Source organism: Cricetulus griseus, chromosome 2, assembly GCF_003668045.3.
Source record: "Cricetulus griseus strain 17A/GY chromosome 2, alternate assembly CriGri-PICRH-1.0, whole genome shotgun sequence".
NCBI lineage: Eukaryota > Metazoa > Chordata > Mammalia > Rodentia > Cricetidae > Cricetulus > Cricetulus griseus.
Window position 1 is genome coordinate 292,767,928 of NC_048595.1, and position 22,850 is coordinate 292,790,777.

A 22,850-nucleotide genomic window follows, 5' to 3' on the forward strand; every position below is an offset into this window, starting at 1 on the left:
TGAGTTTTCACTGTTGCCTGTGGAAAACTTGGTATCGTCATCACCAACGGGGCAGACAATCGGGCCCCCTCCCCTTCTCTATGCAGATGGACATGCGCTTACTCTAGCTGCATCATGGGTAATTGCTGTTTAACCTTGTAAAATCCCAAGGCTGCATGGGTCGGCCTGGCCCTTTAAGACAGAGAGTCAGTTTAGAATGGGCAGGTTCCCTGGAGTTCTAAAGCTAGATGTGTGGAGGGCACAGAGAGCTGTTGGGATATGGCCTAGATGAGCAATGTCTTGGCAGAAGCCACCATCTTAGGCTAGGTGAAATGACCCAGGATGCCTTGGGGGGGGCATGGAGGGAGGGTACTCCCTGGAGAGAGGGGTTTAGGTGCCAAAGTTGGGGAGTGTTGAGTCCCTCTGCTGAGAAACCATGGATGCCAGTCCAATTTGGCAGAAAACCATGGGGCCTGGGGCCAGCAAGGATGAGGTGGGCTGCGAATAGCTCTGCTATATAGATGCCTTTGTCTGTCTCTCACTAGGAAACACCTTGTCTCCAGCCAGATTCCCTGTCACTGTGGCTCAGCTTCTCATTTTTTGTTTAAACATATGGCCTAAGTTTGTGAACACAAGTATTTATGTGTAGAAAACAGGAAATGTGTTGCTATATTTATGATTTGGGGTTAGGACATTCCCAAAGGTTCTGCCTGAGAGACCCTGCCATTAACCAGTCCTCAGTTTCTTTCCCAAACCCGCCAGTGGTCACCATCCCCTACACTGGAAAGGGGGTGGGAATTAGCTGTAGTGGGGCTTTGGTGGCCAGTGGGAGGGGAGTTATTTAGTTGCTGGTGCCTGTGTTATCCCATGGAAGGCTGCTCCTCGCTTTTCCTCTCCACTGAGCTGTCTCTTGCTGGGCTCTTCCCCCAAGGCTCCAACTCTAAGGTTTCCATGAACCCCTGCTTCTATGTCATCATTACTTTAGGTTATGGAGTTGTAGGTTGGGGACAGAGGTTTGTCCTGTTGAGAGGCAGTCAAAGGCATTCATAGCAGAGGTCTGATGAAGGACTAAGACTTCCCAGGTGCCCTCTTGAGGCCCTGCTCACCTCAAGGTAATGCTGGTGGTGATCACTCACGTGATCAGGCACCATGCTGACTCCCCAAATCAAAGCATCTCCCACCCACCTTTGGGGACACACCACTTGTAAGTGGCCAGGTCCTTTCCAGTCTGTGGTTTCCAGACATGGAAACCTTTTCTTGGTCAGCTCCAGGTGGAGACTTCCAGGCAGTAGGGTGGGAGACTCAGTGAAGCATGGCTGGGCTTTCTCCATCCTAAGTGGGAGGATTGGAAGACCATCAGCTGATAACCAGAGGGACAGAGATGGGATGCACCAAGAAGCCCCCGTGACCCTTCTCCTTTGCAATCAGAATGCTTACTGGTCACCTCGAGGCTACAGAGTCAGTGAAGTCAAACGATGCTAGAGGACCCGAGTCAGGGAGCAGGGGCCAACCATGAGAAGAAGACCGATGCTACAGCTCAGGGCCCTGGGGAGGGCAGCAAGCCTGAGGAGGTAAGCCAGGCCAAGAAGCAGCATGTCCCTTGGATGGGGAATGGATTGGGTAGAACTCTGCCTCTTGTCTTGAGACCTGCCATTCCTTTCTACAACTCTGGTTGTAGCTCAGTGTGATCTCGCTCTGAGCTGGTCCAGCCTCTGGGATGCCTTTGAGTGACAGGTGAAGAGCTGAGAATACAGAACACCGTGGCTCCCTTCTTCTAGTCCACGAGAAGGTGTCAGGCTTCTGAAAATGCGTCAGATTTTTCAGGACATTTGCAGTCCTTAAATCATGCCAGGAAACTCCCCAATCCTTACAAACACACACACACACACACACACACACACACACACGCACGCACGCACGCACGCACGCACGCACACATGTGCACATTGCTTCCACATATCCAGTCTTTTGTTTTATTTGTTTCATGGGAGGCTGTCACTTCTCTTAGGATCTGACCCTGTTTATTGTCAGAACAAAGCTGCAGCTTCCACTGGGTCAACTGAAGAGGCCCACAGAAAACCTGGGGTGTGAAGATTAAAACTTTCTGATTCCAGTCGCTGTTTGAAAGCTAGCAATACATCAATCACAGTATATCTGAGGGCTCACTGTGGACACTGAGGATATAGTGGCATGACTAACATGACCTTGATATTGACAGTGTTAATTTAGTACTAGGTCCTTACCTAACCATATCTTACATTTTGTCAGTACTGAGTGGGGTATTAGGTTCCTTAGGAGGCCTGCTAATGTCACAGAGCCTATGCTTGGTGGCTGCCACAAGAAACCTGGGGCCTTTTGACTGAATGTGTGAGGATCCCCTTGCAGTAAGGGGCTCAGAGACCATAGGTGAAGTCACCAAGTAGCCCAAGCATGTAGAGGTGGGGGCCTTGGTACATAGCCCTCACAGAGCACGTGAGGAGGGGAGGACATGTTCTTTTCTGTGAGGCACGAGATGACTCTTCAGTGTTTCAGGGATTCTTTTTGTAGAAGATTCATGTTCTAGCTTTCTTCCCAGAAAGCAAAGGTGTGGAGGGGTTAAAGGATGGAGGGGAGGGTTTAATTCTACAAGCAGAACCGACTGCAGTGTGTAGAGGTGGCCCCCGGGGCTCCTCAGGAACAGCATCCCACACTGTGTTAGGTTCCTAATGTATATGGAAGGACAAGATGTGAGCCCCTGGTCAGAGAGGTCACACAGCAAGCACTGTTGAAGATAGGCAGAGGGATATGGGTGTCACTATAACACAGTATCCCACAGAGAACATCAAAAGGTCACGGCACTATGTCATGTAATGAGGAAGTGTTCAGAAAATGGTGTTTTCTGCCGGGCGTTGGTGGCGCACTCCTTTAATCCCAACACTTGGGAGGCAGAGGTAGGGGGATCTCTGTGAGTTCGAGACCAGCCTGGTCTACAAGAGCTAGTTCCAGGACAGCCTCCAAAGCCACAGAGAAACCCTGCCTCAAAAAACAAAAAACAAAAAAAAAAAAAAAAAAAAATGGTGTTTTCACCACGGGGAAGGTGAAGCAGAAGTCACCTTGAGTTATCTCATGAGTTTGGCCCCTGGTCACTGACACGCTGCCCATCCCTCTTCCCAGGTGGGTGGCTTGTTGATGTCAAGGTTTACTAGGGTCTGAGAACTACTGTGGGTTGGAGTTACAGTTTGAATTTCAGATGTCCCCCCCAAAGATCATATGTGCAACACTGATGTCCAGTAGGTGCTGCTATTGGTAGGTGGTGGAGGCTAAGGCTAAGTTAGGTCATTAGGAACATGCCTTTGAAAGAACTAGTGAAGTCCCAGGCCATTCTCTCTCACTCTCTCTCACTCTCTCCCCCTCTGTCTGTCTCCCTCCCTCTCTCCCCTCCCCCCCTCCCCTCTGTCTCCCCCTCTGCCTCCCTTCCTATCTCTCTCCCCCTCTCCCCCTCTCCCCTTCTTGGTTGTCATAAGTGAGTAGTTTTGCTACAGTGCTCTGTCTCGCCACAAGCCCAAAGTGACAGAGCCCAGAAGCTGTGAACTGAAAGTTCTGAAACCAGAAGCCTAAACAAAATTTTCTTCCTTCTAAGTTGGTTCCCTCGGGTCTTTTCTGACAGGGACGGGAATCTGACTGACACAGTTGGTCCTCTGCTAAGAGTTTCTTACAGCACACATGTTCTGGAAAGTTAACACCGTCCTTCACTGGAGATTCAAGGCCCCCAGTTCCATGCGTCCCCTGGGAGCCATGCCTCCTTCTGGAAGACCTGAATTGTAGGTTGCATTTATGACACTTTGTGCACTGGGGGAATAATATCACAGCAATCTCTCATCTAAATATGCGATTCGCATATATTAATAAAAACAGAACTTTTTTAAAAGAACTATTCTATGTGAGAAAAGTATCCAGGGGTTTGATTGGCAGAGATGCACTTCTGGTTTGCCACCATAGTCCTCTGCACCAAATCCTCCGAATCTGGTGTTAGGAGCAAAGTTCCCAGAAAGGGAGAAGAATGTTAAGACCAAAATGCAATCACTTCCCCATTGTCTCCAGAACTGGGAGAGCAAAATGGCCAGAAACTTCTAATGTGTACATTCTCTCTGTAAGATTCAGTCCATCTGATCTGTGGTCCTATTCTTAAAGGTGATCCCTATGGAAGGAAAGAGAAGTGTTCTCCTCACCCTTAAAGGAGGAAAACAACAGGCACACACACACACACTCACACAGCACACACACATATATATACACACTCACACACACATACACCCACACCCTCCACACACACACACCCACACACCCACACATACACCCACCCCCACTCCCCATACACACACACACACATATACACACACACTCACACCCACACATACACTCACACACACCCCACATACACATATACACACACTCTCACATACACACACATACACCCCCCACACACACACACACGTGCACACACACACTCACACACATACACATACTCACACACATACACACACACAAGTGTTCACACACACATATACACACATATATACATACTCACACACATACACAAACACACTCTTACACACACACATATACACACACACACACACACACACACACACACTCACACACACATACACACCCCTCAGGGCCAACGTTTCCCACAGAGGACGTCTATAGAGCTCTGTTGGGACACCTTCTTCAACACTGAGCAAAGTGACAGGACAAAGGACAAGCCTCCGAGAATCTGGGGCAGCAACTGATGGGAAAGCAATCACTATGGGGGAAGGTGTTCCTAGACAGGGCCTTATCAGCCCCAGCAGTATCCCAGGTGATAGTGCTAACTGTTCTGTGATGGGGACAAGTGCCTCTGTCTCCCTGATCTGTCCCTTTGGGCAAAGAGGCAGAAGAGCACTTTTCTCACTTGATTTGTCTCATTCTCCCGTTTGCCATCAGCGCCTCAATCACCAAGCTCAGGAAGCAGGTGGGAGTGGCTTCTGCTGGCGTCTGATGGTACCTGTTGGGTGTATACATTAATACAAACAAATACATGACTTTAAAATTGGCATCAAGTAATAAAGTACCAAATCCCCCTCACAAGTCAGCAGATACAAAACCTAGTGGCATTTTCCAAGTAAAATCCTCCACGCTAGACATTTTCCACTCTTAGATAATAATCTGAGGCCACTTTGTTTCAGCTCTCTAGGGGGAAAGAAACAGGCTCAGAGCAGTTAGGTGGCAAGGAATTAGTGAAGTCAGGACTAGAGTCTGGGTCCCAATCAATTTTGGACTCACGGTGGCAGCTCCTTTTTTTTTTACTGCCCCCAAGGAGAAGGCTGAGGGAGAGAAGTGAAACTCTTTCACAGAAATGTTCTAGCAATGACTATACCTCACCAGCCATTGGAACTAGTTGGAGTGTGTGGAGTAAGTCCTGGTGGACACACTTGGTAATGGTGCACACACTTGGTAATGATGGCTGAAGCTGATTTTTCTCTTTGGAGGTGGATGACATTCCAGAAGTCCACAATCTCTTTTGGGGAGGACTCTGTTTTGGGTGGTTGGCACTTCCTCAGGGAGCCTGAGAAGTGCCTGTCATTCTCTTCCCACCTCAGAGATTGCAGAAGCAGATCTGTGACCTTGCATCAGAGCTCACAAGACAGGCGGCTTGGTGGTGTGCCGCTCACAAAGACCTCCAAAGCCAGATCAACGCTCTGGTTAAGGATAATGAGGAGCTCCGTGAGGAACTGCAGGCTCTGAAGCAGCAGGGCGTGGACTCCGATAAAAGCCCTGTAGCCTCCACACCCTCAAGAGGAGCAGCCAACACTATGGTACAGCAGGTTTTCTGCCTTACAAAGATAATGGCACATGAAGGCCAGTCCTCTCCCTTGTAGGTACTTTGTGAGGGTTTACAGTCTGTCCCTCAGTCATTAATCACACAGAAGTGGCAGTTAGTCTTGGATGGGCCTTCCTGGGAGTCCTGGGAACAGAGCATGTCTCTACTCTGTCCCCAGGATACACACAGGCTCTGATGGAGCAGGTGGACACCTGGGCAGGCCACCTCAGGATTCCAGGTTCCTACTTTACCTTAAGCGATGGACTGGATCCTGTCATTAACTCCACCGAGGCACAGGGGGAAGGAGGACTTAGATATAACCCTGTGACTTAATGACTGAGACCTGGCTTCTGTCACTGGTAGAAGCTGAGAGAGGTCCTATGGGAGATTTTATACAACCTTTGATACCATGTGGGCCCCATTGCCCCTTGTTCATGGTAGGTGGGTAAGATGTGCCCACGAGTCAGCTGGGTGTCACTCAATCTCCATCAGACATCGGTCTCTCACCAGTGCTCACTGCCTGTGCGCAATTCCGCTCCTCGTGTGACTGCAGATAACCTTTGAACAACAAGAAACAAGGTGTGAATGCCACACTAAATTTGCCCAGGGATATCTGTATTCAAACACGATTCTAGGGATGATGTCAAAAGGTCTGCCATGTGCACACATGTGTGTGTGAAGTGCACAGTTGTAGGTTAGCACTGGAGAAATGGTGCTGGAGGTTCACACCTTCCTCAGGGGAGAGTACTCAGCTTAAAATACCAAGCTTAAAATACTTGCTGACAGCATCCAGAGAAGGAAGACCTATATCTCAGGTTTTTGGCCAGCTGTGTGAGCATTGTGTGACTAAAGGCCTTCTGAAAAGTCATACAGGATCCAACTGCTGTAAAAGTTTCATATATATATATATATATATATATATATATATATATATATATATGGGATTTAAATGGAGTCAGCATATATGGGAAAGACAATACCTGAACTAGACGTCTTACCCCACCAACTAAATCCTCCAGGGTCAGGGATGGATTACATCTTGTTGAGTCATGGGCCAGAGGGGTCCCATGGAACTCCTCAAACAATAGGCCATTGCTAAGGCTATTGGTTGCTCTCCACAAACTGGTTGTGTTGGTCCATGACTGAAGACACAACTTCATTAAAATGGAGAAATCAGGCCGGTATCCAGCTAGAAACTTCACCCCTACTGACTAGTATCCACAGTGCTGTAAGGTAACTCCACAGGCTACCAGAGGAGAAGGGTCCCCGTCAATGCCACCCACTACAAACATGTTACCTAAAACAGACTTGCCTGCAAGATATATTGGTGCAATCATGGCACAAATGTTATGGGAGTAACCGGCCACCTCCTTATGGAATTTAAGGCCCACCACATGAGATGCAACCCATGCCTGATGCTACTAAAATGGCCAAGAAACTGAGACTAGATAGGTCATAGGCCTTGGCGGGGGGGGGGGGGGGAGAGGACCAAATACAATTATTCTGCCAATAAAACTTGACCCTCATCAGAGATGTTTCTCCTTGCAGTCCATGGTAATTAACATAGCAAAGCACAAATGGACAATGTGCAGAGAGAGACTCTGGGGCACTTGGTCCTAAATGGGCTGTCTTCATCGAAACTCTCCCCTCATGGCTCAGGGATCTATGTGAAAGATGGGGCGGGGGCAGGAAGACTGTGAAAGCCAGAAGTGATGGGTGACTCCACAGAAACAGCATCCCCCAGACAGGAAAGGGCTGATGCAAGACGAACTCAAAGAGACTGTGACAGCATATGGAGACCTTCACAGGTTCAAACCAGACAAAATCCCAGCACTCAGAGGGGGAAGAGGAAACCAGGTCCCACCTTTTATCAAGAAGCTATTTACAAATGATGCCTTCCAGGAAAGGGAAAATTTGTGTTCTCCAATGGAGTGTCACTGAGTGTGTCAACCACACCCCGAGGCAGGCCTATGCACAGAAGTAGTCCAACACGAAACAGATTCTGTGGGGTTTTTTGTTGTTGTTTTGTTTGTTTCTTGTTTTTGATTTTTGGTTTTTGTTGTTGCTGTTGGTTGGTTGGTTGGATGGTTGGTTGGTTGCTTGGTTGTGTGTATGTGTTTTGTCTGTTTTTTTTCATTTCTAGTTTGTTTTCATTTCATTTGTTTGTTTGTTTTGGGGGGTTTGGGGGGAGAGAGAACATGAAGTTGGCTTGGTAGGGAGCCAGGGAGGATGTGAGGGAAGATGAAGAAAGAATACAATCAAAAGGCACTCTGAAAAAAACACTTTAAATAACTACTGTTAAATGCTGTGGATTTCCTACTCCCTACACGATCAACTGAAATCACATAACACAAAATTCACGAGGGTTGGAGTTGTTTAGTCTTTGGGGTCCTGGGATAGTTTGACACTGATGTCAGCAAGAAGCAGGTCACAGGTATTTGAACGGCAGTCTAGTTTCACTGGCATGTAGAGCATCCAGTCCAAGTCTCCTAGCTCACGCCATTATGAAGACATTTAGTATTAGGAAGCAGATTAAAATGAGATTTTCCCTCACTGTGCCCTTTAAGCCTGCGGTCCCCTGCCCTCAGGTGTCCTTGCCTATCTGTGGTGTCTCTGCAGTTGTTGCTTTTCTTCACGAGTGGCTCCCATGTGCAGTGATTTGGGGACACAGCAGAGGAGATTATGTGTAATCAGTTATCTGAACATAGTAAGACTTTCTAGAAGATGACACTTCGAAACTATAGATTTTTTTAAAATAACACAAAGGCTAGAAACTCATTTTTCTATAAATTTGTTAAATTTGGTTCCATATACTTTGTTCACCATGGTATCAAACCCTTTCTAGACTACAGAGTGCCATGGTTCGGGACTGAGACTGTGGGGGAAGGTGTGTGAAGAGCAGCTTTCCTCCTGCTCCCCCAGGGAACTGAAAACACGGAGTTGTCATAGTCCAGACTGTGGGGTTAGCAAACAGACACATTAGCTGATGCTTTGGGGCAGTATTATTTGATGCTGACACAAATACCCTGTTTGTTTCTAGCCAATGTACATAAGGATAGAGGGAGTCAATTCAGAGAAAACGACGTCATGGGATGAAAGAGATGACGATCCTTCTGTAAGTCTTCAGAACGGCAGCGCCATGGCCACTGGAGGAGCAGACTCCATAGACGAAAGACTCTCTTTCATGTCTTTTGATGAAAAGGTGACCATAGGAACTTGTGATGTTTGTGTATAGTCTCTCTCTCTTTCCCTCCCTCTCCTCCCCTCTTTCTCTCTCTCCTTTCTCTCTCTCTCCCTATATCTGTCTCCACATCGTTTTTATAAGTTATTTTTACATCTGAGTGCACTTGAACCATCCATGTGCCCATGAAGAGGGTGTGCTCGTTCCCCTTGAGCTAGAGTTACAGGCGATTGTGAGCCATCCCACATAAGTGCTGGGAGTCAAACTGGGGTCCTCTGAAACAGTAGCAAATCTCTTACCATTGGCCCATCCCTAGCCCCTCTACCTCATTTTGAGATATGTTTCCTATACTGGTTGATTCCACTCTATGGCTAGCAAGCCTCAGGGACTCTCCTGTCTCTGCTGTTTGGGTGCTGGGGTCACAGGCATGCTGCCTCCCTCACCTGACCTTTTGTGGGTTCTAGGAATCTGAACTTCGGCCCTCGAGCTTCGGCAGAATGTGCTTTGCCAACCTTCTCTTTCCCCACTGCCTTACCAGGGACACACCCCGCTTTATCCCCAGAGCATTCACTCAGTTATTCAAAATGGACTAGGGAATTTGTTAATCATAACTGATTTTATAGATTAGAAAGCCAGGTGTCTTCATAGGCACGTTCAGTACTAAAGCAAGAAGATAAGTAGAACCGCAGTGGTCTTTTTTTTTTTAAACCTATTGTATGGATGAGAATTTTCTATATTAGGTCAATTCAGTTCTGGGAACAGAGCCCAGTGCTCTTGGTAGAGTCTGAGACGTGACTGGGGTATCTGGAAGCTAACACAGCTGTGCACAGCATCTGGTTACTTGTCTTGTGGCATCGTTGGTTTTGTGACTCTCTCTATACCCAGGTTATGCACCTGTCTTCCAAGTTTATGCAAAGACGCCTTGACAGGATATCACCAGAACCACCGTCGGAAACCACAGTCCCGGACACAGAGTCAATGGCTGGTGAGAAGAATGAGGTGGCAAGGGACCAGTTCCTGCTGGTTGCTCAGGGAGGGAAATGGTATGTGGGTAAGGTCCCTAGAGCTCCCTGGGTTCTGTCTGATTTCTCCTTGATCCCCTTCATCTGTCTTGGTAACCTCTCCCAACACAGTTGCAGAGCCCAAACCAGCTCTTCTGGGTCATCCCTAGCCCTTCCCATTCTGCTTGTTGGCTGGTGACAGTACCTGCCTGTTGTATCCCTTCCTGTCCAGCACTTGTTGACTTCCCTCTGAGCTCAAGCTGTCTATCCGGGTACACAGCCTTTCCTGTCCCTGTGGGTCCCACCTGCAGGTTCCCACAATGGCAGGAAGAATGCCTCGCTCCAGCTGCCATCAGCGGTGACCATCATAATCTCTGTGTTCTTGAGCTTGACTGAGGGTGTGCATGAACTCTGCTACGGAGCCTTTGCACAGAGCCCTGGCTGCCAGGCTCAGCTGCACCCTTAGTGGGCAGAGAGAGGCCTCTCATCCACCTGTAGCCTGACTCTTACCCACCCTCTTTCGCTGTCCATGTGAGTCCCCTCTGACATGTTGAGCCCTGGACCCTTGTGCACGGGTAAGCACAGCACTGTCTCTCCCTGCTCCTGTGTGGCATTTCTGGACCTCTGTGAAGTAGTTACATTTCTGTTGTTGTGATAAAGCACCATGACCATGACAACCTGTAGAAGGAAGATTGGGCTTATGATTCCAAAGGTCTAGTTCATAATGGCAAGTACTATAAGCACAAAACAGAGAGCAAACGGAAATTAGGCCCAAGCAATATACTTCCTCTATCAAGGTGGTACCAATCAAACCTCCTTTAACAGTGCCACAAAATGGAGACCAAGTCGTCAAATATCTGAGCCGACATATTCTGTGTGTTGGTTAGTTTTAACCGTCAACCTGACATAACCTAGCATCGCCTTGGTGGAGAATCTTAGTGAGGAACTGTTTAGGTCAGGTCAGCCTGCAGGCATACCTATGAAGAACTGTCTTGACTGTGAATTGATGTAGGGGAACCCAGGCCATTTCGGACAGCACCATTCCCCAATCAAGGGGTCCTAAGTGGTATGAGAAAGCCAGCTGAGAGCAAGCAAGCAAGCAAGCAAGCATGCATGCATGCATTCCTCTCTCTGTTCTTGGCTGTGGGTGTGCGGCTCTCAGTTCCTCAGCTGCGGTGACCTTTCCACCTACTCTCAACTGCCCTGGATGCACGGTGCTCATTATCCACTGCCTCCGGCTCCTTCCACATGTCTAGTGGGTGGTTGGCACTGGGTTTGTAACTTTTCTCTTCCTGTGTCTGCCCCCTACCAGGGCAAAAGCAGCTTCAGGACAGATACCACCCTCTGCTAGCTTAGTCTTCTGGATCCCAACATGTAGAGAAGATACAATCAGCAAACAAGAGTAGACTGTCTCTCCACTCAGCACTGCATGGTTTTCACACCATCAGTCGACGGTTCCGCACAATGACCTGGGCGGGGGAGGAGAATGTGTCGGAACATAAACTGGGACTTGGAACTCGAACTGGGAACACGTCATTTCTGCTATTGGCACTCAGTCTCTTGAAAAGCACTTCTCTGCTGTTTCAGATATATGGTCCTCCAATCCAGAGAGTTCTGAAGGTGAGCTTCTCACACAGGTTCAAGCAAGCAGGCTCCTCCCTGGTTTTTGCCGGAATCCACTGTGGCTGCAGGTAGGTAGGGTTTCACCTGGCAGGGAAGTTGGGGCAGGAAAACCAGGACGTGGTGGCAGGAACGGCTACTCCATCCCTTTTTTTTTCCTGAGCACAGAAGGCTATGGTGGCAACAAACGCACCCCCCACCCCCAGTCTCTGGGCACACAGCCTTTCAAATGAGAGAAACATGACATTCCTTTAGTCATTGGAGGGCTACATTAGACCAGTGGCCAAAGGAGAGTCAAGCTTCTGTGGCTTGAGGATTTATTCTGTTCTTTTTATTTGCAATTTTCAGTAGAAATAAATGGAATAAAAGACAAATGCAAAAGAAATACCCTAGGTTCATAGCCAGAGTCACTTCATAGCTACACAATATCTGATAGGAATGGCAACAGGGTTAAGCCATTTTCTCCACAGGATGAAATGTGGGTTGTAAAGTTTTGGTTTTTTGTTTGTTTGTTTGTTTGTTTGATTGATTGATTGATTGTTTTTTTTCCACATAAAGATGGGCAATGGGGAGGGGATCCCCAAATGCAGTCAGTAGCCCTTCCCAACATTATCAGCAATGTGAGATGGGCTCAGTTTCCATTAAACTCCTGCAACTGATTCATCTCAAGGCCTCAGTGACATTCACTCACTCATCACGCTCACCCCAGCACTGATCAAGCATGGTCCATAAGATGGAAGAAACACCTTTACAAACACAAGCTTGGTCCCAAGAGCCAGTGTTGTTGGCCCTGTAGTTCTCACAGGGTTATAAACTCTCCACAGCATCTTCTGAGACGGTCAGGAACTCTTAGAGAAGTATCACACTCCATGGACCTGAAGAAGGATAATGAGACACAGGAAAAGCGGCACCCAAACGGCAAGGTAGGGGTCCACAGCACATTGTCTGTGTTGTATGTAGTCCAAGCAGACTGCCTTGGACTTACAAGCTGGTGGTCATTGCACCTCTCTCTGGAGCAGCACTGGTGACCAGCTTGCTTCCAATTACAAACACATTCTCTGAGAGGAACATCTACCTCTCTCACTACCTCCCCATTGGTATCTCAAGAAGAGCTTTTGTCCCAGAGATCTGCTGCCAGAGGGCTGAGGTTGCCTTGGGGAGGGTGGGAAGGGGTGAGCTTCTATGGCCCAAATGCACAGCTGAAGCAGTGACAGCCAGCTGTTTGCTTACAGCACCTTTGCTTTCACCCTCTCCTGCTGGAGTAGTCAGTCTCCTTGCTTCTCCTTGTTTTTTGGAACTTTGGGCTGGGTAGATCTTCACCCTTGAAAGTAAAGAACTCTGAATAGATGAGCAAGGACTTTGCAGCTTTGCACGAAAGTCTCCTTGCTCCTCTTCCTTCCCCCTCTCCTCCTCTCAGGCAGGTTTCAGCTTTTATGGACTCAGACTCACCATGTTAACACACTGACCTTGAATTTCTGATTCTCCTGCCTCCACCTCCCAAGTAACCACTGAGATTACAGGTGTGGACCACCACAGTCCTTTAAGATGCACTGGAGATAGCGCCCAGGGCTTCAAGCAAGCTGGGCGAGCAGTCTACCCACCGAGCCGCACTCCTAGACCCTTCCTTTAGCTGTTTCACACGGTTGTTGGACAAAGAGACATAGCTGCACAAAGCACTGGCTTTGGTGACAACCTTGTAAGGAGCAGGGTGGCGCTGGCTAGTCCAGCAAGTCATGGGCCAGTCTTTGGGAGCCACAGGGTACAGATGTGCAAAGCGGGTGGTCTGTGGCATTCTATTCTGCTATGTCCGCTACTGGGCATTGCTGACCTCACCACCCAGCTCCCTGGATACCTCTTTTACAGTTCCTGTCACATCACTGTGTCTTCTGATGCTTTATCCTGAATCAATCTATATGTGTCTTGTATCAGATATGCTGAAATTCTTCTCTTTTTCATATTATAAATTTTATTCACTTCAATTAAAACTTTATGATAAAAATTTGGCAGTAAGAAAAGTCACACACTAAAATCAATCAGACCCAAAGTCTATACATCTCAATGCTCTTCCACACAGAATAGCCATTTTCAGGCTGTGGTGAGTCAGACTAAATTTTATACTTTCACTGTCCAATGCATTTTTATGCAATTATCTACCACTAAAAAAAAAAATGAAAACTCCACAGCAAAGTCTAAACTAGAACATAATTAGCTTTATATCCACTTTTGTGGCTCATATCCTATTGGGGGGAGTGTTTTGTTCTTGTTTTTCAAGACAGGGTTCCTCTGTGTAACAGCCCTAGCTGTCCTGGAACTCACTCTATAGACCAGGCTGGCCTTGAACTCTCAGAGATCCACCTTACCCTCTGCCTCCCAGTGCTGGGACTAAAGGTATGGGCCAACACCGCTGGGCTAGTATCCTGTTTTTATAATGTAAAATTTAAAACTCACATGACAATGCATGACTTAGTAATGACATGCTCTCAGAAGTCCCACAAACCTAGATATCCTCAGTCATTCAACATGGCCTTCTGATGCCAGCAAGGGCTGTGGTGAGTGTGATGAGCAGGGCTTCATTGGCAAAGCAGCACACACCACAGTCTAGGGCATTTCTCACAACCGGGAAAGGCACTGAAATAATGATAACATGGGAGAGTAAATGTACAAATAACTGTCACAGGTGTCTGCTGTTAGTGTCTGATGTAGACCAGATATCAGTATGGGATGACCCAGCATCACCACAAATGCTTAGGGATGCTCAATGCCACATGGCACCAGGTGACAGGAAATTACAAGCTCCATTAATTACTGTCCTATACAATGACCATCAAAGTCTATGCAGCTGGTTATCTACCAGAGCACTGTTATAGAACCGGTCCATGCAGCTGTGGTTGATGTTATGATTTCCCTGTGTGGAGCATTAAGAACACGTGTGTGTGTGTGTGTGTGTGTGTGTGTGTGTGTGTGTGTGTGTGTGTGTGTGTGTGTGTGTTGTTTGGAGAGAGCCACCGATCATTGAAGCATCGCTGGAGCTTTTTTAAAAAAATTTATTTATTATGTATGCAACATTCTGCTTCCATGTATATCTGCACACCAGAAGAGGGCACCAGATCTCATAAGGGATGGTTGTAAGCCACCATGTGATTGCTGGGAATTGAACTCAGGATCTCTGGAAGAGCAGTCGGTGCTTTTAACCTCTGAGCCATCTCTCCAGCCCCCTCACTGGAGCTTTTCTGGCTGGCCGAGACCAAGAACTCATCTTCTGATCCTGACCCTCAACTTGTACATTCACCTGGTGTGTTTGTGAGCAAGGGCATAAGTTCATAGACTTAGCTCAAACCTCCAGCGTATTGGCTGTCAGCTGGGTTTGGCTGGCTAGCTCTCTGATTTGTTCATAAGTACTAGTTTTTAACTCTGCTTATAGGTTTTTAACCCTACATTTCCAGCTACACTAAGAATAGTTATAATATGTGGCATATTTAATAAATGCTAATGGAGTTTTTAAAATATACACATATTAACTCCCCAAACTGATGTTTCTGCCAGTGTCTTTGTTTACACTAATCTTTACAGGGTAATGTCATCTACCAAGAACCTAGCAGTATACATTTGAAGTTACTTATTTGATTTTTTTTAATCAAAGCCATTAGTGTAGTGTATGAGTCAACAGGATAAGAAAAGGAAAAAATGCACAAAAAAGTTAATTTTTGCATAGTAATCTTGCAATTTCATCTGGCCCAGGATTTCAGGTTCATCAGTCCTATGACCAGAGACCATACAGACCCATGGCAAATGCACAGCATCAAGGCAAAGGCAGGCAGACACTGAGAAACAACTTATAACATTTACTATTGATGATCAAATGCAGGGTGGGGATTGGGAGCTCATCAGTGTGTGTGTGTGTGTGTGTGTGTGTGTGTGTGTGTGTATGTGTATGTGTGTGTGTGTGTGTCTGGGGATCTGGAGCTCATCAGTGTGTGTGTGTGTGTGTGTGTGTGTGTGTGTATGTGTGTATCTGGGGATCTGGAGTTCATCAGTGTGTGTGTGTGTGTGTGTGTGTGTGTGTGTCAGTGTGTATGTGTGTGTGTCTGGGGATCTGAGTTCATCAGTGTGTGTGTGTGTGTGTGTGTGTGTGTGTCTGGGGGGAGCTCATCATGTGTGTGTGTGTGTGTGTGTGTGTGTGTGTCTGGGGATCTGGAGCTCATCAGTGTGTGTGTGTGTGTGTGTGTCTGGGGATCTGGAGCTCATCAGTGTGTGTGTGTGTGTGTGTGTGTGTGTGTGTGTGTGTGTGTCTGGGGATCTGGAGCTCATCAATGTGTGTGTGTGTGTGTGTGTGTCTGGGGATCTGGAGCTCATCAGTGTGTGTGTGGGGGGGGATCTGGAGCTCATCAATGTGTGTGTGTGTGTGTGTGTGTGTGTGTGTGTGTGAGTCTGGGGATCTGGAGCTCATCAGTGTGTGTGTGTGTGAGTGTGTGTGTGTGTGTGTGTGTGTGTATGTGTATGTGTGTGTGTGTGTGTCTGGGGATCTGGAGCTCATCAGTGTGTGTGTGTGTGTGTGTGTGTGTATGTGTGTCTGGGGATCTGGAGCTCATCAGTGTGTGTGTGTGTGTGTGTGTGTGTGTGTGTGTGTGTGTGTCTGGGGATCTGGAGCTCATCAATGTGTGTGTGTGTTTGTGTGTGTGTGTGTGTGTGTCTGGGGATCTGGAGCTCATCAATGTGTGTGTGTGTGTGCCTGGGGATCTGGAGCTCATCAGTGTGTGTGTGTGTGTGTGTGTGTGTGTGTGTGTGTGTGTCTGGGGATCTGGAGCTCATCAATGTGTGTGTGTGTTTGTGTGTGTGTGTGTGTGTGTCTGGGGATCTGGAGCTCATCAATGTGTGTGTGTGTGTGCCTGGGGATCTGGAGCTCATCAGTGTGTGTGTGTGTGTGTGTGTGTGTGTGTGTGTGTGTGTGTGTCTGGGGATCTGGAGCTCATCAGTGTGTGTGTGCACAAATGTGCGCGCACATACGAGTGCGCGCCAGTGTCAGTGCACACACACCATGGTAGGCAGACAGTGTACAGTGACTTTGAATACGAGGGAAAACGGTGGAACCTTGGTAACCATGGTTGTTACAGCTCTTCACCGGGAGTTTTTGTGTGTCCATCAAGGTGGAGCAGGTACTCAGCGATGGGCGAACCATCATCACCTTCCCCAATGGAACCAGGAAGGAGATCAGTGCTGACAAGAAGACAGTCCTCATCAAGTTTTTCAATGGGGACATGAAGAAAGTCAAGCCCGACCAGAGAGTGGTGCGTACGGGCATACCTGAGTCATTTTAAAGTCAGAGCCACACAGTTACGAGCAAACCTTCCACAGATGCACGTCCATCTGTCCTCCTGGTGTCAGGAGATGGGGGAAGGCAGAAGGTCAGAACCTTCTTGTCAATGAGGGTTTTGTCCTTGGTGTTATGATGCAAGGGAGGTTCTTCATGGTCTCAGCTCACAGATTTGCAGGTCAAGCATATCCCACCAGCACCCCACCCGCCATTGTGAACTCTCCCTACCCAAATGATCTCCTAATGGCCTGAGATAACCTATGCGCCTAGGAAAACAGACCAGGAAATCTCGGGTGGCCTATTTAATGGTGACTTTCAGGAAGTCGCAGCCCAGTGGGGCAAAGAGATGTGTTGCTTCACATTGAGGGTCACAAATGTGCTTCTTAGGCAGACATGGTAGGAAGGATGGACTGATGTAGAGTGACAGATGGGTAGCAACCAGGGTGAGTTAGGAGAGAGAATAGGACTCAGTGTAGGCTGGGAGGGAGAATCCCCTGCTTTGACTTTTACTCAGTGCTGGTGACATCACAGAGGCAGACGCCTCTCTCCAGGGGTCTGTCCAGAAGCTGCTGTTTCCTTCCCTGTCTCCTGATCGGCCAAGGGGAAACATGATGCCAGAGTCAGGAGTACTCCCTACATCCATCTGGCTTGGGGCATGTTGCTAATATAAAGAGAATGCTTTAAAATCACAAAGCACAGAGCCCTCTTTCCTAGTTTTCTTTCTATTGCTGTAATAAACAGCATGACCAAAAACAACCTGGGAAGGAAAGGGTTTATTTGGCTTACATGTCCTGGCTTACATGTCCCCATCGCAATCACTCACTGAGAGAAGTCATCACCAGAAGCTGAAAGCAGGAATTTAAGTGGCCATGGAGGAACACTGCTTACTGGCTTGCTTCCCAAAGCTTGCTCAGCTTGTTTTTTATACAAGCCAGAACTACTTGCTCAGGTGTGGCACCACCTACACAGTGGTCTAGACCCTTCCACATTAATCGTTAGTTAAGAAAACTCCCCCATAGGCTTGCCTACAGGGCAATCTGATGGAGGGGTCTTCTCAACTAATGTTCCCTCTTCCCAAGTGACTCTTGCTTGTGCCAGGTTGACAGAAGCTGCCCAAAAATGCAACCCAGACTCAGAGTCACAGATTTCCCAATAATATGACTTTGGTGGATGTAGAGAGATGTCTCTGTCTCAGAGGATCAATGTGGTGTGGCCACGCAGGAATGTGAATTAGGAGTAGAGCAGTGCCTTTCTTATGCATTCTTACTTTTCAAACAAATACCTCCTGGCTGTGGTTTTTAAATGGGACTGAGCATCAGGGACACTTGTCCCCAGCCCCATTGCCTGTCCCCAGCCCCATCATCGTTACAAATATTGTTCCTGCTCCCTCTCTCTTCCTCCCTGGAAACGCCCAGGTCAACTGGCAGTTCCGTGAATGTCTGAGGCACTTGGGAGAACCTGGCCACTACTCCAAAAACTGTGGGGTTCATGGGATACTGGGACTCACGGCCCATGTACCGCTCCCAGACCTCACCAGCTACAGAACCCATAAGGCATGATGGCCCAATAAGTCATGCATTATTAGCGCATGCTCAGGAACAAAACTGAGGGCAAAGCGGCATCCTACAATCTCTCTATAACCAAGTCTGTCATTTCTGGGGTGTGAGTGACAAACTCCACTTCCTGTGTTCCCCAACTGTGGAAGTCCCCACAGAACTCACCTATGGGAAGTACTCAATCAGAGTCAGTTGTGGCTAACATAGCAACATTAGGGGAACTGCCTGCCTCCCAGCGTGGGTTACCTGTTCTTCACAGATATATTACTACGCGGATGCTCAGACTACGCACACAACCTACCCAGATGGTGTCGAAGTCGTGCAGTTTCCGAACAAGTGGACCGGTGAGAAGCTTCACCCTGTACCTGCTGGCTCATCGCCTTGTTTGCCTGTGTTGGAGATGGTAGGGTGCATGAGCCATCATGGGAAGGGGCAGCAGACATCCAGCCTTTAGATTCACCAAAGAAAGAAGAAAGCAGGCTGCCCAACTAGATTTTAATGGTGCATTTTTTTAATTAGAAATCATTCCATGAAGTACATGGGGCAAAATTATACCCTAAGAATCACTTTTAGTTTTCCTGAAATTCATTGAACTAGATGCCCTGGATTTTGTCTGGCACTCCTATATTATTAAATTCAAGGATGTTCTCAGCTATTTCTGTAAACATTGCCTGCCCGCCATTCCTGTCTCCCTAGCCCTCTAACGGCAGGTACAACATGCCACCCATGGCCCTCTCATCTCTGAATATATTATATTGTGTTTTATATCCATTACGTTTGGGTAAATTCTTTAGAACCGCCCTCTTTATTGTCCTTCTTGGCTTGATGATCTCCTTCAGGTCCTTTTCAGGTCTACCTAGTGTGTCCGCTAATACCACCCTTTTCTGGTCTTCGTCTCCTTCCCCATGAATTCTCCAGTTACTCTACACAGAGTTGCCTCACCATCTTGTTCTGGACAGCCTAACCCAGACATGGAGTTCAGTGTGGCACTAATCACAGCTGAGCCCCAGTAGCACCACATCCCCCCCCACTTTTCCAGTTTGTGCTGTGGGGACAGATTTGGTGGCAATCCTAGGGAACCCATGTTGGAGCTGCCCTTCTGGAAAGTGCATTTGTTTCTTCCAGCTGCCCAGGCATCATAGCCTGAGATCACTTCATGTTAGTTTCTAGCACAGGTGTATCACTTTTTCATCATCACTAAGTCGAAAAATCCACCAACTGTTGGGCCCTAAGAGACTGGCTCCACCACGGCCAAACCTTACCTAAAATTGAATCAGCAGGGCATCGGGTGATACGGCTGCCAATCCTGACTACAAACTCCTCTGATGAGAAAATGATCTTTCTCGTTATTATTTTAGATTATTTAGATTCAACATAGCTTCCAAACACATTCGGCATAACACGTACTTTAAACAAATGTATCCTGCAGAAAAATTCTACCCGGATGGCTCGAAGAAAACCGTGTTTCCTGATGGGACCGTGAAGCAACTGAAGGATGGATGTGAGGAGACTGTGTTCCCTGATGGGACACACGTGATAGTGAAAAGGTCAGCACCCCACCAGACAGTGTGAGCTGAGACTCCACCCCTGGGCTTTGTGTTCTACAACATCCCTGTAGCCATTTAGATGTTTGCAAATGTTCAAGCATTCATTTATATATAATAACAAGGGGGGCTGGAGAAGTGGCTCAGAGATTAAGAGCACTGGCTGTTCTTGGAAAGCACCCACATGACAGCTCAAAACCATCTGTAACTCCAGTTCCAGGGGACCCATTGGCCTCCCATGACTTCCATGGGCACCAGACACTCATGTCATTTGCAGATATACATGCAGGCAAACACTCATACATATCAAATACATACTTTAAAAAACAACTATGATGCCAGAAAATAATGCCATTGGACCTACAAGAGTTTTTGTGCCCTCAGTTCAAATCTCTTTAGAGAGAATATGAGTTTAGACATAGAATTTCTGGGGCAGTCATGTGCCCCCAAATTGTGCTCAGTAATTGACTTCAGGGACAAAGGTAGTCCTGCAGTTTACATCATCAACTAATGTCACAGTCACCTAGGTTGACATCATCTCACTCCATATTTCAGGATGTAACCGTTGTTAGGTGACACATGTCTCACTCCTCTTAGGTAACACATGTCCCAGGATGTCTCACTGCTGTGAGGTAACACATGTCCATGTTTAGGTGACTGAAGCTGGCCCACCTTGAGTGTACGCCTTCAGCCTCCACCTCTTCAAAGCCGTGCTGTGTAGACGTGTGACTCTATTGCAGCATGCATAAGCAAGACTCTCAAATGCAACAAGAATGTGTTAAGTCACCATGCAGACAACAAGGTCCCCAGGGCCTTCAGTCATATCTGTCCAATAGCGTGGGCAAGAGTTCAATAAACTCAGCTTAGATGTCCCCAATATCCTCCTGACTATGGCGTGTCCTGGGCATGCTGCCTTCATGACCTCAAATTCTTCAGTTCCTCCAGTGTTGCTCCCCAATCTCAGATTCTGAGTTCAGGCCTCTGGGTCCCTGCTCCCTCACCCACCTCCTTCCCAAGCTCAGCCAGCATGGGCTTCTTCTGTCTTTTAAACCTGCTTTCCCTGGGAAGCCTCAAGTTCCTCCCTCAAGACAGACTGGGGAATCCAGGTGGTGTCATGGTATCACTCATCTCCATCTCCTCACACTCCCGTCGGCACCATTTACCAGAGTGTTTCTGTCCTACAGGAATGGAGACAAAATCATCATGTTCAGCAATGGACAAAAGGAAATCCACACAGCCAGGTTCAAGCGGAGGGAATTCCCCGATGGCACCACCAAGACGGTGTACTGCAACGGCTGCCAAGAGACGAAGTATGCCTCGGGGAGGGTCAGGGTCAAAGATGAGATGGGAACTGTCATCCTGGATTGGAAATAGAGCACCCACCAGACTCACTGTCAGGCATTAGGCTCCAGTTAAAGTTTTGACCAAAACAGACAAAAGAACCCACATTGGTCGATTCCCCTGACAGTCCTGGAGATCTCGCACATGGCAGGAGAAGAGAGGCATCCACATTGTAAAGAGAAAGACCATCTATCTAGCCACCATCTGGGGAAAGAGCCAGGAATGAGGCTCCCGGAAGCATGGCTTCCGGTCCTTGTCCAGAGTGCGGCGTCTTCTGTAAGTCTAGACCTGGAGCAGAGGATAAAAGAGAAGCAGAAGAGTAACCTGAGCGAGCACTGTCAGCTAATCCCCAACCCCTGCCTGCCTGCCTGCCTGCCTGCCTGCCTGCCTGCCTGCCTGCTTGCCTGCCTGCCGTCTGTCTGTCTGTCTGCCTGCCTGTCTGCCTGTCTGCCTGCCTGCCTGCCGTCTGTCTGTCGTCTTCTCCTCCTTTTTAGACTCCTCACAGTGGGATCCAGGGGGATGTATCCTCACTGGTGCTTGTTGTATTAGTAGACATTATTAAGCCACCTTGATGTGCCCAGATAGAGCCTCATGTGGCATTCTATCCCATTAATTTAAATAATTATGGTCTGTCAATCAACAAAGACATGAGTAAAAGCCCAGATAAAAACATAGAAACCACCTGGACCACGCCTCCTACTTGTCCCTGTGAATCTGCCTGATGCCCCCCTCCTTTGGTGGGAGCACCCCACTGCGCCCCACTCAGGGGAGGTTTCTCCCTAACGGGTACTCAGCAACCGAGTCTCAATAGACAGTTCCAGTCCCCTTTGACCACCCCATTCCAGCCCCTGCACAGGCGTGGGCTTGAGGCTGCAGACCCACTCACTGTAGAGGGGCTTGTCTTCTGATGGATGAGGAGTTCTGAGAATGTGGGTTTTTCTGTGTCCTCTCTCCACACTACTGCAAGGCAAGCAGATGCAAAAAGCACTTGCTGCAGGCTAGAAGACTGTGCCCAGTGGGTGTCTTCAGGAGGCAGGGGAGAGGAATGGCTGGCAGCAGCACTTCTGTCCTGTCCGTCTCCCCCCTTCTCCCTCCCCCCTTAGCTTTTGAAGTCAATGATAAGAAATTCCGAAGGCAGGTACACTTGCCTTCTGGGTGGCAGAGGATCTGCAAGGTAGGAACCAGATCTATTTTGGGTTCCTCCTGGGTTATGCAAGGCTTTGGAGTAGACAGTAAGACTCCATTGTTCCCTTAAATGTCGTGGGCGCTCGTCATGTATGTCTGGTAGGGTCTTTGCAGCTAGGGCCTGTCTCATCTCAGTGAGCCGTTAAATCCTTGTTGCCTGTGTAAGTCTGGGTGCTCCGGGATGCTGGATTCTGCATAGGGTTCAGTTAGCAAGCAGCTGATGATGCCCTGAAATGCTTTTGAAAATTGATGAGTCAGTAAAGAAACAAGGCTCACAGAAGCACGGCTTC

The 22,850-nt window shown here is 47.9% G+C and overlaps 1 protein-coding gene across 1 annotated transcript; it reads left to right on the forward strand.

Moving 5' to 3' along the window:
• The first annotated feature begins 1,391 nt into the window (after positions 1-1,391).
• On the forward strand, positions 1,392-21,408 carry LOC100772850. Its single transcript, XM_027400967.1, has 11 exons — positions 1,392-1,554; positions 2,255-2,258; positions 5,603-5,816; positions 8,862-9,023; positions 9,888-9,987; positions 11,591-11,694; positions 12,448-12,546; positions 16,768-16,908; positions 18,750-18,834; positions 19,920-20,037; positions 21,219-21,408. Exons 1-11 carry the CDS (start codon positions 1,455-1,457, stop codon positions 21,406-21,408), a joined length of 1,317 nt encoding a protein of 438 aa, XP_027256768.1. The 5' UTR covers positions 1,392-1,454.
• The last annotated feature ends 1,442 nt before the right edge of the window (positions 21,409-22,850 follow it).